Source organism: Ctenopharyngodon idella, chromosome 1 (assembly GCF_019924925.1).
Source record: "Ctenopharyngodon idella isolate HZGC_01 chromosome 1, HZGC01, whole genome shotgun sequence".
Classification (NCBI taxonomy): Eukaryota; Metazoa; Chordata; class Actinopteri; order Cypriniformes; family Xenocyprididae; genus Ctenopharyngodon; species Ctenopharyngodon idella.
The window spans coordinates 40,618,883-40,637,293 of record NC_067220.1 but is presented as its reverse complement, the minus strand read 5'-3'; the positions used below and the strand labels follow the sequence as shown (position 1 = coordinate 40,637,293).

The 18,411-nt window shown below is 37.0% G+C and overlaps 1 protein-coding gene across 3 annotated transcripts in view; it reads left to right on the top strand.

The window, feature by feature from the left end:
* The window catches only part of abca1a (ATP-binding cassette, sub-family A (ABC1), member 1A), a 36,916-nt gene extending 20,638 nt beyond the window's left edge, over nucleotides 1–16,278 (top strand). The window contains exons 16-50 of one of the 3 annotated variants that reach the window (XM_051890173.1): nucleotides 72–293; nucleotides 1,199–1,403; nucleotides 1,497–1,610; nucleotides 1,758–1,929; nucleotides 2,022–2,153; nucleotides 2,262–2,401; nucleotides 2,540–2,677; nucleotides 2,761–2,993; nucleotides 3,116–3,188; nucleotides 3,988–4,190; nucleotides 4,292–4,340; nucleotides 4,461–4,574; nucleotides 4,881–5,029; nucleotides 5,122–5,246; nucleotides 5,331–5,429; nucleotides 5,677–5,866; nucleotides 5,981–6,075; nucleotides 6,172–6,204; nucleotides 6,299–6,404; nucleotides 6,536–6,610; nucleotides 7,306–7,475; nucleotides 7,564–7,741; nucleotides 7,835–7,950; nucleotides 8,339–8,483; nucleotides 8,610–8,733; nucleotides 10,056–10,185; nucleotides 10,285–10,405; nucleotides 10,626–10,688; nucleotides 10,814–10,920; nucleotides 11,129–11,270; nucleotides 11,362–11,496; nucleotides 13,200–13,303; nucleotides 13,389–13,481; nucleotides 13,562–13,805; nucleotides 14,597–16,278. In XM_051890173.1, coding sequence (XP_051746133.1) covers nucleotides 72–293; nucleotides 1,199–1,403; nucleotides 1,497–1,610; nucleotides 1,758–1,929; nucleotides 2,022–2,153; nucleotides 2,262–2,401; nucleotides 2,540–2,677; nucleotides 2,761–2,993; nucleotides 3,116–3,188; nucleotides 3,988–4,190; nucleotides 4,292–4,340; nucleotides 4,461–4,574; nucleotides 4,881–5,029; nucleotides 5,122–5,246; nucleotides 5,331–5,429; nucleotides 5,677–5,866; nucleotides 5,981–6,075; nucleotides 6,172–6,204; nucleotides 6,299–6,404; nucleotides 6,536–6,610; nucleotides 7,306–7,475; nucleotides 7,564–7,741; nucleotides 7,835–7,950; nucleotides 8,339–8,483; nucleotides 8,610–8,733; nucleotides 10,056–10,185; nucleotides 10,285–10,405; nucleotides 10,626–10,688; nucleotides 10,814–10,920; nucleotides 11,129–11,270; nucleotides 11,362–11,496; nucleotides 13,200–13,303; nucleotides 13,389–13,481; nucleotides 13,562–13,805; nucleotides 14,597–14,737 — 4,680 coding nt within the window. In that variant the 3' untranslated portion in view covers nucleotides 14,738–16,278. The remainder of the gene's footprint in view (nucleotides 1–71; nucleotides 294–1,198; nucleotides 1,404–1,496; nucleotides 1,611–1,757; nucleotides 1,930–2,021; nucleotides 2,154–2,261; nucleotides 2,402–2,539; nucleotides 2,678–2,760; nucleotides 2,994–3,115; nucleotides 3,189–3,987; nucleotides 4,191–4,291; nucleotides 4,341–4,460; nucleotides 4,575–4,880; nucleotides 5,030–5,121; nucleotides 5,247–5,330; nucleotides 5,430–5,676; nucleotides 5,867–5,980; nucleotides 6,076–6,171; nucleotides 6,205–6,298; nucleotides 6,405–6,535; nucleotides 6,611–7,305; nucleotides 7,476–7,563; nucleotides 7,742–7,834; nucleotides 7,951–8,338; nucleotides 8,484–8,609; nucleotides 8,734–10,055; nucleotides 10,186–10,284; nucleotides 10,406–10,625; nucleotides 10,689–10,813; nucleotides 10,921–11,128; nucleotides 11,271–11,361; nucleotides 11,497–13,199; nucleotides 13,304–13,388; nucleotides 13,482–13,561; nucleotides 13,806–14,596) is intronic. The other 2 variants (XM_051890194.1, XM_051890184.1) reach the window with 2 other exon arrangements.
* Nucleotides 16,279–18,411: the final 2,133 nt, after the last annotated feature.

Genomic DNA, 18,411 nt, shown 5'->3' with positions numbered 1-18,411 from the left:
GCTCAGTTTGTCTATAAAAATATAACTCTAACAACAATTTAGCGTGGTTTTGTTTGTCATTGTCTGCTCAGATGGGTAATCTCCTGCCGTACAGCGACCCTGGAGTAGTCTATTTGTTCCTGGCCTCCTTTGCCGTAGTGACCATCATGCAGTGTTTCTTGATCAGCACGCTTTTCTCCCGCGCTAACCTCGCCGCGGCCTGTGGGGGCATCATATACTTCACCCTCTACCTTCCCTATGTGCTCTGCGTGGCCTGGCAGGATTACGTGGGCTTTGGTGCCAAAGTAGTAGTGGTGAGTGTGAATTATGTGAATGTTATTCATCTGCTTAGCAATGACCAGGGGTTTTCAATTATTTTTTGATGCCATGGACCCACAAATGTGATCATCTTCATGCAAGGCATCTATAGTTTCTTGTATAAGAACCCAATATACACTGTGAAAAATTAATATTATAAAGATGTCTAGATCTTGAAAATATTTATTTTAGTTTTTTTTACTCATAGTACTGTACTGATGTACTTTGTATTTATTTATTTTAATCTAATTTTTATTTATTTATTTACTTGTTTATTTAAGAAACCAATTCTTACATATTTATTTTAATAACATTTTTATTTATTATTTTTTATATATATATATATATATATATATATTTATTTACTTATTTATTATAATAACATTTTTATTTATTTATTTGTTTACTTATTTTAGCCTAATTTTTCTTTACTTATTTATTTTAATCTATTTATTTAATTTTTTAAAATTAAAATATTTCTTTTCTATTCAGTTAAATTAAATAAATTTTCTACTCATTATAATACTGTACTGTTAGATGTATTCTTTATTTACTTATTTATTTTAATGTATTATTTATTTTAATCTATTTTTATTTATTTATTTACTTGTTTATTCTAATTCTTATTCTTATCTAATTCTTATTTATTTTAAACTAATTTTTCTTTACTCATTTTAATAAATTTTTTATTTGAATTAAATTTTTATTTACTTATTTATTTTAATATATTTATTTAAATTAAGTACATTTTCTACTCATTATAATACTGTACTGTTAGATGTCATTTTTATTTATTTTCATCTTTTTATTATTATTATTTTACATTTTTTAAACCCCTGCCCTGTGCTATTTATGTGTGTTGGACATCACATATTGAAGGCCTCTGTCTCTCTTTCCTCAGAGCCTCTTGTCTCCAGTGGCGTTCGGCTTTGGCTGCGAGTACTTTGCTCTGTTCGAGGAGCAGGGTGTGGGCATACAGTGGAGTAACCTGCTCTCCAGCCCAATGCAGGAGGACAGCTACAATCTCACCACTTCCATCTCACTCATGCTCTTCGACTCTGTGCTGTATGCCATCATGACCTGGTACATTGAAGCTGTGTTTCCAGGTAAGTGGCATTTGGTGAAGATGAAATTCATGCTTGCAAGACATTAGATGGCTTTGTGAGGTTTCTCATGGTGTAAAAACGTCATTCTCACAGGCCAATATGGCATCCCACGTCCCTGGTACTTCCCGTTCACCAAGTCCTACTGGTGTGGAGAGAAATGTGGTTGGGTTACAGCAGCGCCGACCAACAAGAAAGAAAATGCTGAAGGTAAACCAAAAATCTAACATACTGTATATATAGGTTCTGTTTGGTAAAAGAAAAATCATTTTTTTGGTTGCGTTCATTATTTTGACAGTACTGAGAAGAATATGTTGAGTGTAAAGACTCAAAGAAGCCATTTGATTTATCTTCTAGCTGTATGCATTGAAGAGGAACCAGCCCACCTGGATCCAGGTGTTTACATCGAGAACCTGGTGAAGGTCTACAACAACGGCAAACTGGCAGTGGATGGTTTGACTCTAGGTTTTTATGAGGGTCAGATCACCTCCTTCCTGGGTCACAATGGCGCTGGAAAAACCACAACCATGTAAGACAATTCAACACAAGATCTTAACAACATTTGATGCTAATAATATACTGATGTTAATAAGATAAGCTCAATATTTCTTGCTTTCTTAGGTCTATCCTCACTGGCCTGTTCCCACCCACCTCAGGCACTGCTTACATCCAAGGCAAAGACATCCGCACCGATCTGAACGCTATACGTCAAAACTTGGGCGTGTGTCCACAGCATAACGTCCTCTTTAGCATGTACGTTGTCACCAGAAACACATTTTAGAAGCTTAGTTGTTATGTGTATGTCAAAATTATATCTTACTAGCTCTAGATCTAGACCGTGTTCTTCTCTATGTCATCCAGGCTCACCGTGGAGGAACACATCTGGTTTTATGCACGTCTGAAGGGTTTGCCTGAGGAGAAGGTGCAGTCGGAGATGGAGCAGATTGTGATGGACCTCGGCCTGCCTCATAAACGCAAATCTCGCACCAACCAGCTCTCGGGTATGGAAATTAGATTATGCAACAGCAGAGATTTTGCTGTACCATTTATATAATTTTTTTAGTGTTTCCCTTTATGCAAATGCTTATGTTGTGACTAGGATGAAACATTAACTGAACTAACCGTTATGGTCTTTATAGGAGGAATGCAGAGGAAGTTATCAGTAGCGCTGGCGTTTGTTGGAGGGTCAAAGGTTGTGATCCTGGATGAACCGACTGCTGGAGTTGATCCTTACGCTCGCCGTGGCATCTGGGATCTGCTGCTGAAGTATCGTCCAGGTATAGGCGGATTCTGTCTAAGCCAATATTGTCGTGTTGCTCTTCCTGAAATGTTCCATTAAGCCGTATCGTTTTACCTTCAGGTCGCACGATCATCCTGTCCACCCACCACATGGACGAAGCTGATATCCTGGGGGATCGTATTGCCATCATCTCCCATGGGAAGCTGTGCTGTGTGGGTTCCTCTCTGTTCCTCAAGACCCAGCTGGGAACGGGATACTACCTGACGCTGGTGAAGAAAGACTTTGATCTCTCTGCAAGTTCCTGCCGCACTTCCAGCAGCACCGTCTCCTATTCTAAAGGAAGTCTCAAGAAGGTAGGGATGATGTTTAATATGCATTTTGGCAGATGTGGAGTGGGTAATCTTCATATTTATATTACTCAGCCTATCTGAAGTTTCCTTGGTGCCATATTTTGTGATTTTCTTTGTCTCTGTAGGAGGACAGTGTATCTGAGAGTAGCTCTGATGCTGGGCTGGGCAGCGACCATGAAAGCGAAACCACCACCATAGGTATATGGCTGGGTTATTATTGTTAACTACTAGGGATGTGTCCAAAGCCGAATACCTTATTCGGAATGGCACGGATAATGAATAATCACTCAATGATGATAAAATATATTTTAATGCTTTTTCTTGGGAAAACGCAAACGTTTCCGAGCAAACACAAAAGGAAATCTCCTTACATCTTATATTTTTTCCTTCATCATGTCCCTTTAATGCGATATAATTATTATCCATGCCTTTCCAAGGTATTTGGCTTCAGGCACATCCCTGTCAACTACAACTAAAACTATTAAACACATTTTTGTTGTTTTGAAATAAAGCTGAAATATACTAAAGTAGGAATATTAATTGGAAAACTTAAACTAAGGAAAAATTAGAAATGCCGCTTTGGCAGCTAACTGAAATACGTTTAAGCTAAATCACTAAAATTACTAACAAAAATAGATCAAAACTGAACTAAAAATTAAAAGTGAAATGAAGATAAATTAAAACTAAATAGTAATATTTAAAAAAAAAAAAAAACTAATAAAAATGACAAAAGCACATTAAAAAATTAATGAAAATTAATGAACTGAAAATATAAAGATCAAAAACTAATATAATAAATAAGTAGTATATAGATAATAAATAATTAATATACTAAAAAAAAAATAACTCTGGTATATAGAGTTAATAAACTTTTAAAGGGATAGATCACCCAAAAATGAAAGTTCTTTCATTATTTACCCTCATGTTGTTCTAAAACTCATCAGTTTCTAGTCATACATGTGTTTTGAATGCTCTCTCATCTCTTTCCACATTCCAGATGTCTCCCTGATCTCCAATGTGATTTTCAAGCACGTCCCTACAGCCAGACTAGTTGAAGATATGGGTCATGAGATCATGTACGTTCTGCCTTACGAATCTGCCAAAGCCGGGCAATTCGTGGAGCTCTTCCATGAGATTGACGACCGGCTCACTGACCTCGGCATTTCCAGCTATGGCATCTCTGACACCACACTGGAAGAGGTAACATTACTGAATAAATGAAATATCTCCTTATTTAATTCCATTCTTTCCATGCCAGAATGTGAATATACTTAATTTGTGTTTGTGATTATTTTGAGCAGATTTTCCTCAAAGTGGCAGAAGACAGTGGTGTTGATGCTGTAGTGTCAGGTAAAACTGAACTCATTTTACTTTCATTGTTGTCAATTCTACATGTAAACCAATAGTGTAGTACATGGATATCAGTGAACACGTGAGTTACTGTGTTTTTCCCATTATGTTGTCGATCAGATGGAACTCTACCTGCACGCAGGAACCGCAGACACGCTTTTGGTGACCATCAGAGCTGCCTGAAGCCTTTTACTGAAGACGACTTTGATTTCAATGACTCAGAAGGTGATCCAGGTACTTACTTTACCCATCCTTCATCCATCCCACTTATTTTGAATATATTTTGAGTTCTGAACCTTCATCTCATGTGGTCAAGATTAGATAAAGCCAGTTTTTATATATATATACATATATATATATATATATATATATATATATATATATATATATATATATATAATTAAATATAACTATATTTTTTAACTATATATTGTTGTACTAATGCATAAGAATGAAAATACAACCATATTCCTTGTACTTATTTACTGGAAGATATGTCATGTGGAAAACAATTTTTTTTGTAACCTTTTGCACCTGCAGAATCACGTGAGACGGACTGGTTGGGCGGCGCTGATGGTAAAGGTTCATACCAGGTGAAGGGCTGGAGTCTGAAGAGACAGCAGTTTGTGGCTTTGCTCTGGAAACGCTTCCTGTATGCCCGACGTTCCCGGAAAGGTTTCTTTGCTCAGGTATGTTCTTCATGTAATATTTTCTATTAAGATTTTCCTGTGCTGTCTGTTTGCAATTCCTAATTATGTCCTTAAAAATTGCATCATTCCAGATCGTTCTTCCTGCTGTGTTCGTGTGCATCGCCCTGGTTTTCAGTCTCATTGTCCCTCCTTTTGGAAAGTATCCTAGTCTCGCTCTGGAGCCCAGCATGTATGAGGAGCAGTTCTCCTTCTTCAGGTACGTGCAACCACCCACACACTTGAGTCTGTGATTTAATTTCCATGATTCTTTGAGAGTCTAATGATTGCTTTCTCACTACAGCAATGATGCACCAGAGGACAGGCATACGAACGGGTTACTTGAAGCTCTGATGGACAGTCCGGCCTACAACGAACACTGCACAGATCAGCAGAACGATGTGTGAGTCCTCAAACCTTTTCCTCATATCACTTTGTTGTAGTCCAAATTAAAAAGACCAGCTTTTAAAACTATTACTATAATTCCTATAATTAAAATCCCTGTTCTTTATTCCAGTTGTTTATATATAGAGGTATATAAATTTGATTATCCAACAAGTTAAAAAATGTGTGGATCTTTGAGAAAAATAATTATAATTTAATGCAAGTGCAATTATTAAATTTTTATTTTTTATATTTTTGTGAAATAGCAGCAAATCATGTCCAGTTAAAGATGGAGAGTGGGTGGTTCCAGAGATTCCCGAGACCGTTCAGGACATTTTCCTAAAAGGGAACTGGAGTATGGAAAACCCATCGCCTCTGTGCGAGTGCAGTTGCGATGGAAGGAAAAAGATGCTTCCGGAGTGTCCGCCAGGAGCAGGAGGTCTGCCACCCCCTCAGGTAGACATATTCACCAAATATTGCATTTCTTCAATAATGCTATTACTTTTTATTATACGTTTTAATGACAGCACAACAATGTGTTCATTGGCTTTGTCTTCTGCTTTTCCTTAGATTAAAGTCACCGCTGCTGAAACCTTACAGAATCTGACAGGCAGAAACATTTCAGACTACTTGGTGAAAACATACGCACAGATTATTGGGAAAAGGTGGGTTAAGCAAATCCAGAAGTAAAGATTTGTTTGAGGTTCCTGGTTTTCATTCTCATGGCAATGCTTTAACTCTGTCTTGCTTTGTCTGTTCAGCTTGAAGAACAAGCTCTGGGTCAACGAATTCAGGTATGCTTATCACATTTGTTATTGATGAGGAAAATAACAATAATGCAGTGGAAGATTTGGACCTCAACTCTCTTTCCCATTGGCTGTCTTACAGATATGGTGGATTCTCATTAGGTGCCAGAAGCTCACAGGCCCTCCCCGCTGGCGATGAGGTCGCCGATGCCATCGCTCACATTCGTAAAAGCTTCAGTCTTCAAACGGTACGTCTAACTTTGTTAGCTCAAATTTACGATGTTTGAACATCAGCTAGGGCCCATAAACTTGGAGGCAGTTGTTGCACAATGTTTGGGATTTACCTGCGTTAACCCTGCATTTGTTTTGCAACCCATAGGGTACAGCAGCTGACCGCTTTCTGGGAAGCCTGTCGACTTTTATCCAAGGTCTTGATACCAAGAACAATGTAAAGGTGTGTACACTGCATTCTGGCTGGATGTATTTGTCTGACCATACAGACATAGATGAGTCTGGATGAAAACTTGCACTCTTTATACATGTTAGGAATCTATATATTCGAGTGCTTGATTGTGTAAACATATCTTGGCATGGTTCATTTGTCAATAGAATTACTGGAGTTTTAACACATTGTTAACAGTATTAACAGTATTTATGCACAGCTTTAGTTATTGTCCAATAGAACATCGGCTAAACATAAGGTGCTGTTATATAAATTGTTATCGTAAGGTACTTATGTCCTTATTTTATGTTTTGTAATGACTAATATTATTGATATTTTATATATATATAAATAATACTAATATATATATATATATATATATATATATATATATATATATATATTGTTGTATATGTAAATAGTTGTTATTGGAAGTTATGTACTTCATGTAGGTCTTTATTAGATAATATAGATATTATTAGATTTTAATAGATGTTAATATAAATTCATTAATAGATGTTTTATAGCAAAAAATCCAAGTGGTTGAGACTGACATATTGCAGGCCAGTGTTATCTATTTTTGTAGATGGAACAGTCTATTATTATGCCGGAGCTCATGAACACTGATTGCACAATGTCAAGGAGCTTTAAGGGCTTTTGTTGCGCTATAAAAGCAAGAAGAGTGACATGATTGTGTCCTATTCCAGATCTGGTTCAATAATAAGGGTTGGCACAGTATTGGAGCGTTCCTCAGTGTCATGAACAATGCCGTCCTGCGTGCTAATCTGCCCCCCGGCCAGGAGCGGTCCAAATTCGGCATCAAAGCTTTCAACCATCCACTCAACCTCACCAAAGAGCAGCTCTCACAGGTGGCGCTGTAAGTAACCATGACAGCCGTTCACACACTCAAATCCATGTACCTAAACAGTCTTGATCTCTGACCTTTGATCCCATCGACTTCCTAGAATGACAACCTCAGTCGACGTGCTGGTGTCCATCTGCGTCATATTCGCCATGTCCTTCGTCCCGGCTAGCTTTGTGGTGTTCCTCATCCAGGAGAGAGTGAATAAAGCCAAACACATGCAGTTCATCAGCGGAGTGCAGCCCTTCCTCTACTGGCTAGCCAACTTTGTTTGGGACATGGTGAGTATTTTGTAATGTAAAATGGTAAAATCTTACTCTAAATGTGTCTATCTATTCACATGGCTTTTGACTGATTGGATCTTTGTTCTTTAGTGCAACTACATTGTCCCGGCGACCCTTGTCATCATTATCTTCCTCTGTTTCCAACAAGAGGCCTATGTGTCCTCCACCAATCTTCCTGTTCTCGCCCTCCTGCTGTTGCTCTATGGGTAAGATGGGCCACAAATTGCCTTACTATCTAGTATACACTACCGTTGAAAAGTTTGGTGTCAGTAAGGCTTTTTCTTAGAAAGATATTAATGCATTAAATTGATCAAAAATGAAATTTATAGTGTTGCAAAAGATTTCTATTTTCATGTGACACTGAAGACTGGAGTAATGATGCTGAAAATTCAGCTTTGATCACAGGAAAAAAAATACATTTTAAATTAAATTCAAATAGAAAACAGTTATTATAAATTGTAATAATCTTACAGTATTTTTTTGCAGCCTTTGAATAGCAGTGTATGCCAGATTTTTATAGATATAGACATGTGACATCTCCAAAAATATGTCACTTAAATGAAAGTTTTGTCCATTTTTTTTGTGTCCATCTAGGTGGTCCATAACACCCCTGATGTACCCGGCGTCATTCTTCTTTAAGATTCCCAGTACAGCATATGTGGTTTTGACCAGCGTTAACATCCTCATTGGGATAAATGGCAGCGTATCCACATTTGTCCTGGAGCTTTTCGGCAGCAATGTAAGTTCATATTTCTACGCTGTGCTTGATTTATATATCTAATAACTAATGTGATCTAATTTTGATGTCAAATTAGAAAAGAAGCCCTAAACTGACTGTGGATGTTTCTTCTTATTTTTATTTCAGGAGATTGGAGGCATCAACAACATCTTGAAGAACGTGTTCCTGATCTTCCCTCACTTCTGTCTCGGTAGAGGTCTCATTGACATGGTGAAGAACCAAGCTATGGCTGACGCCCTGGAGAGATTTGGTGTGTACCATTCTCACAAATACATTATCCTAATTATTTTTTTAAAATCTTATAGTAAAACGTTCTTTTTAAGAATGTCCATTTAGAATTGCTGCACTAACCGAACAGATGTAGGCCCAGCTAACAGGGAGCGTTCTCAGAACGTTCTGGCAAGATTCTCTGAAAGTTCTAAACCAACATTCTTCCAGTAACTCTAATAGAATGTTCATTCAAAGTTATCTGGACTTTAATAATATTCTCGGTTACACTTTATTTTACAGTACATGTACTTACAGTGTACTTAAGAAAGTACTGGGTAATATAAGGTAAACTACATGGGTTAAGGTTAGGTTTAGGGGTAGGTTCAGGGTTTGCATATAGTTATAACCTAGTTATTGTAATTGCTATAATAAGTACATAGTATGTACATGCAAAACAGGACTGTAAAATAAAGTGTTACCATGTTCTCAAAACGTTATCACAAAAACATTCTTCATGGAATGTTTTTTCAGAAACATTTTTGTTGGATGTTTGTCGTTTTTTAAATGTTACTACTTGTTTCAGAGTGTTCAGAGAGCATTCAAAAGTAACATTCCCATAATGTTTGCAAAATGATCAAATGGAATGTTCCCTTAACATTCACATAACAAAAAAAAAAAAAAAAAGTATTTAAAACATTTAAGAAAAAAATTGACTTTTTGAATGTTGAAAGAGAGCATTCAGAAATAACATTTTCATTCACTTAATGGAAATGTTAGAAAAACATTTTTAGAACATATTTTTGTTAGCTTGGGGTTTAGTGGAGTTGAAAGTGTTTTCTCCCAGATATTGTTTAAATAATTACTCATGTTGGTTTGGTTTGGGCCCAGGTCAAAGTGACATCTTGTTGTGGACATAACATGTCCTGGATTATTTCCATGGAAAAGCATAAGCATCACAGCTGCTCAAATATAAACAAAATCTCATTCTAAGAAACATCAGGGTCGAATGAAATGAAATGTAGTTTGTAGACCTTGGCTCATTTCCAAAACCTAGTAAGCTGCCTACTAAGCTGCTTTTTTTTTTTTTTTTTTTTTTTTTTTTTTTTTTTTTTTTAAAGCAGCATCAAATGTGTACTTCACGGAGAAGGTAGTCCCACAATGCACTGCTACTAGCTGAGTGAAAAAAATATATAAATATAATTTATTCAGTAGTGAAAAGCATTGATAAAATAGTTTATTCTAATTAAACAATGATTGAAAATTGCTCAACCCAGTATTTGTGTGTACAGTGTATTTTGCCGCAACATGTTAAATCAATTCTGGGTCTGCTTCTTCTGACATGATGTTTCTGAATGTTTTCAGGTGAAAATCGATTCCGCTCTCCTCTGGCGTGGGACATGGTGGGCAAGAATCTCTTTGCTATGGCCATAGAGGGCGTGATTTTCTTCTGCATCACTGTCCTTATCCAGTACCGTTTCTGCATCAAGGCTAGGTAACAATACTTTCATAACCTCACTGTGTCATGCAATTTTAAATATATGTAAAATCTGTTTTAATGCATGCAATAAATGTTCTGTTTTGCTATTAATAGGCCGGTTAGCACTAAGCTGAAGCCCATCGGAGAGGAGGATGAGGATGTGGCCAGAGAGAGGCAGAGGATTCTGGGTGGAGGAGGACATACTGATATTCTGGAGCTCAAACAGCTCACCAAGGTGAGCAACATCTCACACTATTTAGCTGCAGTTTTGGGAAAATGTTGCAATTTTGAGTTATTTTATGTTAAATAATTAAAATTGTAATTATATATGTAATTACATCTATCTATCTGTCTATAGGTGGCTCAAGCAAGCTTTTGTCATAATAATTATTGCATCAGTATTGTTGTTCAGTTAAAATAATAATATTATAATAATAATATTGCTCATTCTGCAGGTGTATAAGAGGAAGCAGAAGCCAGCTGTGGACAGACTGTGTGTGGGAATCCCACCAGGAGAGGTGAGATCATCTGTCTGTCTTCTTAGTAAATAAACAACAGTTTTTAGTTTAGTTAGGCTCGTCTTGTATGATTAGAATAAACCGATGGCGAACAGGGTTTAGATAATATTATGTTCTTTCATCAGTGTTTTGGGTTGCTCGGTGTGAACGGAGCTGGAAAGACAAGCACCTTCAAAATGCTCACAGGAGATTCAGTTGTCACTAGTGGAGAGGCCTACTTGGCAGGAAAAAGGTAAATAAATTAAAATACTAGTGATTTAATGCTTTTGAATAATATTAATATTACATTTTTTGTGACTTTGAGGTTGTCAATATGCTATTCTCGAAACAAATAACGCTAACATTATTTCCATCATGCATCGTATTTACATAACATTTCAAAAATGTGTTTAAGTGACTCTTTATATAATAATACCAATCTCTTGGCTTGTTTTCTGCAGTGTGCTGACAGAGATTGATGAAGTGCATCAGAATATGGGCTACTGTCCACAGTTTGATGCCATTAATGACCTGCTGACTGGCCGAGAACATCTGGAGTTTTATGCCATCCTGCGGGGTGTCCCCGAAAAAGAAGTGTGCGAGGTCAGTTTTTAGCTGAGAGGGAAAGTCGAAGTATTGTGTATTGCGTTGCAGCTGATTATCGAGGGATCTGATTGGTTGTTTTTTATTGCAGGTGGCGGATTGGGGCATTCGTAAACTGGGCCTGATGAAGTATGTAGACAAAGCGGCAGGAAGCTACAGCGGGGGAAACATGAGGAAGCTTTCCACTGCAATGGCGCTCATTGGAGGACCGCCAGTGGTGTTCTTGGTGAGAGTGCAAATAATAAACTACCCAACTTTGTGTTTGTTTAAACCAGTGGTTTTCAGCTAGTGCATCATACACCAAAAATATGTCATAGGTCTGTATTGATCATGGAGAACAGGGGAAAACAATGCTACATGCAAATAATAAAATGCAATTGTTCATAGAAAATATAGCAAAATAAATAAAAGCTAAATAAAATAAAAAATGATATTAGCAGCATTTAAATGGAAGAAAAAAATCTGCAATTGTGCATATATAGCAAAATAATTAAAGGTTAAATAAATAAAAATAAAAAGCTAAATAATGTTAAAGGGATAGTTCACCCAAAAATGAAAATTTTGTCATTAATTACTCAATCTCATGTCGTTCCACACCCATATTCTGTCATTAATTACTGGTAAGATATTTTTGATAAAATCTGATGGCTCAATGAGGCCTCTACTGCCAGCAAGATAATTAACACTTTCAGTGCCCAGAAAGCTACTAAAGACATATTTAAAACAGTTCATGTGACTACAGTGGTTCAACCTTAATGTTATGAAGTGACGAGAATACATTTTGTGCACCAAAAAAAACAAAATAGCGACTTCATTCAACAATATCTAGTGATGGGCGATTTCAAAACACTGCTTCATGAAGCTTCGAAGCTTTATGAATCTTTTGTTTCGAATCAGTGGTTTGGAGCGTGAAATTCACGTGATTTCAGTAAACGAGGTTTTGTTACGTCATAAGTGTTTCGAAATTTCAATGGTTCACGTGACTTTGGCAGTTTGATACATGCTCCGAACCACCGATTCAAAACAAAAGATTCATAAAGCTTCGAAGGGAAAATATACAATTGTGCAGAGTATTCATAGTATAGCAAAATAAGTAAAAAATAAAAGCTAAATAATATCAACATTTAAAAGGAAGGAAAATATGCAGTTGCACATAGTTATTAAAGTGTAGCGAAATATATAAAAGCTAAATAAATAAAAAAAATTATATTAGCAACATTTAAAAGGAAGGAATAAATGTGCAATTGTACAAAGTTATCAGAGTATAGCAAAATATATAAAAGCTAAATAAAATTTAAAAGCTAAATATGATCATTTAAAAAATTAATAATAATAATAAAAAAAAACTAGCTCTTCACATAAAACAAGGATAATTAATTTGTTATATGCCAAACACAATTTGTTTTATGAGGTGAATTTTTGGCTGCCAAGAGCATGAAACTATCAAATTGGACCAAAACCAGAGCAAACCCTGTGCACAGTTAATATACTGAAAACAAAACAGTCATAATATACCACATTACCAACCAAAAACCATTTTCTTACTCTAAAAAACCCAAAAAACCTTGCATACGGGTGTGTATAGGTCATCTGCATTTCAAGAAAAGATCTTTTGACATTCATTCCAGTTTAGATCAGTGCTGTTGTGTAACAGTCCTCAGATTGGTCACTTGGCAAACCTCTTTTTCCCAGAACAAAAGCAATACCCACGCGGCCTTTGGCTCTTGCCACATTTTTAATACGCTGTGAAGTGTTTAATTCCCAAGGAACCAGGTTACACTTAACATTTCTAACAAGGCAGTGCAGCGCTCTACTTTTCTCAGGAATCAGGAAACATGATCACGCTCTTCCCTCTCTTTATGGTGTTTTGCTTGTGTTTCCTGCTGAATTTGTGGGCGACGGTTAACCTGGCTGTCGCTGTTGTTACAGGACGAACCCACCACTGGGATGGACCCCAAAGCCCGGCGAGCCCTGTGGAACTGCATCCTCAGCATCATTAAAGAGGGACGCTCGGTCGTTCTGACCTCACACAGGTGAGAAAGGAAGAGAAGCATTAGGGGTGTCCAACCCTAAAAAGCATAATGACTTATTTACATGACTTTGCTGTTTCTTCTGCAGTATGGAGGAGTGTGAAGCTCTCTGCACTCGTATGGCCATCATGGTGAACGGCAGGTTCCGATGCCTGGGCAGTGTGCAGCACTTAAAGAACAGGTTGGAAGTTACCTGACAAAATAATTTTGATTCATTCTAGAAAATCGATGGGTTTACTGACCGCTTTGCTCCTGCTCCAGGTTTGGTGACGGGTACACCATCATCCTGCGGGTGGCGGGAGCCGATCCGCAGCTGGAGCCGGTGATGGAGTTCATCGAGCGGGAGCTGCCGGGCAGCACCCTGAAGGAGAAGCACAGAAACATGCTCCAGTACCAGCTGCCCTCGTCACTGACCTCCCTCGCCCGCATCTTCAGCATCCTCTCCAAGAACAAAGAGCAGCTCCACATCGAGGACTACTCCGTTACACAGACCACTTTAGACCAAGTAAGAACGCTTCAAGATTGTTTGTTTATGGGATATTCGATGCCATATAGATAAAAAACAGCACTTTTGCAATACACGAATTGCAAAATTATTTGCTGACTATACTACCCTGCAAAAAAAGTTATTTAAAAGAAATTAAGCACCACAATTCTAGAGCATCTCCTACATGAATCCTCCTACATGCGACCCGTGGCCCGTTTTGAACTAAACTGCCAGTGTGTAAGCACCCTAATACTTTTATTTAGCTAGGATGCATTCAGTTTATCAGAAGTGACTGTAAAGACATTTATAATGTTACAAAGTTCAGAATATTGCTGTTCTTCTGAACTTTGTTCTTCAAAGAATCTTGAAAAAAGTATCACGGTTTCCACAAAAACATGAAGCATCACAACTGTTTTCCACATGTTTCTTGAGCATCAAATCAATAAGAATGATTTGTGAAGGATCATGTGACACTGAAGACTGGAGTAATGATGCTGAAAATTAAGCTTTGATAACAGGAATAAATTACATTTTACAATATATTCACATAGAAAACAGACATTTAAAACTATAAGAATATTTCAGAATATTTCTGTTTTTACTGTATTTTTGATCAAATAAATGCAGCCTTGGTAAACATAAGAGAATTCTTTTGAAAAAACATTTTAAAAAATGTTTGACCCCAAACTTTTAAATAGTAGTGTAAATCAGAGAACAAAAACAGAAAAGAATATAATGCCTCAAAATTAAAAAATTAAAAACACAAAATCCGTTGTGACTTATTATATATTTTTGTGTTCTCATTTCAGGTATTTGTTAATTTTGCTAAGGACCAAACTGACGAGGACCACTTAAAAGACATTTCCAGTCAGAAAAACGATGCCGTTGTGGACATTTCTCAACTGAACGCCTTCATCATAGACCAGAAGGCCAAAGAGTCAGTGGTGTGATCCGTCATTCAACGGATACAAAAATCCACCTTTGAGGGACTAGAGTGTCATTTGTTTTTGTACTACTTTTTAGTTTTTTTGTTGTATTTCAGCTGTGTGTGTGCTCACATGTGGGCACTGGACCTGAAACACACTACTGAAACAAATCAATGCAAATCAATGCAAAAAAAGAGAAAGAAATTCGAGTAGAACGCCGATGACAGTGAGGCTGAGCCTGGTGCTCGTCGCCTCGTCACGGTGAATGCAGGGAAACTTGAAGCTGTTCGCTCCACTAGCGGTGAATGTTTGATTGACAAGACGTCTGCGGAGTTTCCATCGAAAACATCAATCAGACACTGCCAACGAGATGTCTAATTCAGGGCCGAATTCATCTCCTCATTTAGTACAGGATTCAAGCTTTGCATTTCAGCAACTCTTCTTGATCTTTGTACTTTATTTTTTAGATATGCATTTTAAAACTATACTTAAATGATATTTTGATGCAACGATGTGCAATGTTTTCAAAAGTATTTGAAAGTGTGGTGCCTTGAAACAACTCTCCGCTAATGGACTAGAAACGACACCAGGAGCGTCGAGCACACACTTAGCTACGATGGATTTTGCGTCTACTGTAAAGACGGAGGGGATGACTTTGGAAGTGTATTGCATGCTTTACATGGATGCCGTGTTTAGGACACCATTGTAAGCTCAAGCATGTTCTAGCTTCGTTATCCTGAAGTATTTCTGTGTGGGTATCTATGGATGGTCGATGATCTCAAGGAGAGTTTCGGTGGGACTTCACTGGGAGATCCATAATTGTTTTTGTGTTCAAAACGGAGGGAAGTTCATATTGTGAAACTGTACAGAAGCAAATCATGTCTGTGCCAAAACAGGTCAAGTGGTTTAAAATATTTCCAAATGAACGTATTATAAAGCAAACAAGTTGTCGGTGTTGGATATTATGCTAGTGGCCCTCAACAGGCTACTAAATGTTACATTTTTGTTGTTGTCTACACCGTGTGATTTGAAACAAGAGTTTCATTGTACAATAGGGCCTTAAAAAACAAGAGCTACATGTTTTCATGGAAATTACATTTATAGGCCGTTGGTACAGGAGTTAATTACTCAGGACGTGCCTCTTTATTCTGTGTAAATGCTTTAGTTTACTGTAGCATACCACTTTTACGATCTCGACCAATGCTCTCCATGGCACCGTTGTTGTACGCCTATAGCGTGAAGTGACCAAAAGCAATGAGGTGCTACCGGTTGAGTTTAATTTCCAAATCCAAGAGGTGCTCTTTAGTCAAACACGCTCAGAAATTAAGCAATCCCTACTGCACATTAGTGGAAGAAGAAGGAAAAAAGTATTGTCTTTGGTCCAAAACTGAAGCACTTTATAATAGTCAATGTTAAACTGGTCTTGATATTCAAAATTCACAACCAGGATGTTTTGTGTTTAACAAAAGATTAATCTGCAATTTCAGATGTCCCACCATGGCCATTATTTTCTGTGTTACAATGTATGTGTTTACATTTTAAATATTAAAAAGCTATTTCAGTCACTCTTGTGTCCTTTTTTTGGTTTGCTTTGTTCAAGTGCCATGTGTAATTTCTGAACTCCAAGTGGCAGTCAAAAAGAATAGGAATAAATAAATAATAGTGAAGAAAAGTAAGTCAGAGCAAAGTTTGTTTGCTAGCTTGCCTTAAAGTGTACCTGTATTTGTATAGTATGTACTTGATTTATATACATTAATAATATTAAATAAAATTTCAAACACTTGTTAAATGGCTAAAAGCATTAGAGTAAATGTTGATAATTTTCAGAAATTTAAGTACTGAAGGTCTAATACTACCGCCACAATTATTAATATTAGGTTATAAAGGACAGACAGACTGACGGTTAACTGGTTGACGTAGGAAAAAAAAAGACATTTCAATCTGAATTAGATCACCTCCATCCATTCAACCATCCGTCCATTCTCTCTTTCCTAATCCCTGCCCTTTAAAGTCTTGTCAATGTCAGTAACGCCAAATACCCAATGTGATTGACAGGTAAAGACTAAAGGGCCGTTTATGACACCGTTTTCAACTGAAAACGGAAAACTATTTATGTGTTTTGGCCGTTCATTTATACAACAATGGCGTTTTGGTGGCCTGAAAACGCAAACTTGTGAAAACGGGTTTCAAAGTGCAAGTTTTTGAAAACGGTCTCCGTGTAAACAACAAAAAGATTTGATTTTGGTTGTCATTTGTTGAAATAAATACAAAAATACAGCGTGTCGTGTCTGTCCCCTGAATGTGACCCTCCGATTCTCCTTCTTGGCCATATGGGAAAGTGAATATTTACAAATACAACATTAAAACTAAAGTTACATTTACACGCTTCCAACAAATAAATGGATCGACTTCTGTCAGCTTGTTTAACATATTTATTTTATTTGGACATTTTCTACCATACGATGGCTAAAGCAGCAGCGCGTGAGTTCTCACGATAACCACAACATTGTGAATGTAATTCTACAAAACTGAAGTGAAAATACCAAATTATCATTCAATAGGATAAAATATCTTCTCTTCCTTGCAAACGATAGCATGAAGAATGTGAATATTTAACCAAGTCAAAAACAAAAGGTAAGCAGGTATCCATATTCATTTCAGTATCAGCAGACGCAAAACGCTATAAAAGGCGACAACTTTTAAAGTTAAAAAATGAAATAAGTTATAAAAAACGGTATAAGTTATGTAAACGATATAAACACCTTCTGGGTTCTCGATTTTAACGATTTGAGCAACTATAAACGACGCAAAACATACGAATTTTGAGTTTTTGATAGGATTCCTATATAGAAAAAAATCACTCCTTGCCCTCCAGACTCATTCGCGCTGTTGCAATGACGTGATGTGCAAACAACCTATTGCTACTCAAATTTGCGTTTCAGGAGGGGTCCCCCTTTAAAAATCGCGTTCCGGGGTAAAATCCGCTTTTTGGCTGGGTTGCCCTTGGTGAAAATTGCATTTCAGGGGTTAAATCATGTTATTTGGGTTCAACCCGCGGATATGCAGAGTTGTAGACAGACAGCCACCGAGCGCCAAAAACAAACAACAGCCGCCTTTTACATCTCCTCTTGAACCAAAACAAGCTTATGCTGCGTTCACATGTAACTGTAATTGTGGGATGGCAACCCGTGATGTTCTATCCGGAGCTGTACAAGTTATGCGTTTCTATGTCAACACTATCAACGCTGAAATGAATCTGCAGCAGTCAGGTGATAACAACTAGAGCTCTGTAAGTTGTTTACGTTCATTATTACTGTAATGGAATGTGGTTTCAGACGTTAGGTGATGCAATGAGATCCAGGCAGTCGAAGAAGTTGATGAGAAATTATTTATTTATTAAAGAGGAAAATTAAATATGGAAGAAAATGAATAATCAATAATGAATAAATAATAATTAAATTTAATAGCTGAGTACAGCGCTGATACAAAAGACCAAAGACCAGCAATCAGAAGTCAACATCTAATTCTGAGATTCTGAGTTCTGAGTATAACAATCTTTGTCAGAAGATATCAAAAAAGGTTGGCGCAAAGAGCAAGAAGTCAGGAGCAGAAGAAGTGAAACTAACACAGAACGATGTTAATATATACCTGAACCAGAGGAAAACTTATATCCCACCTAAAGGTCTGTTTGGACAGAT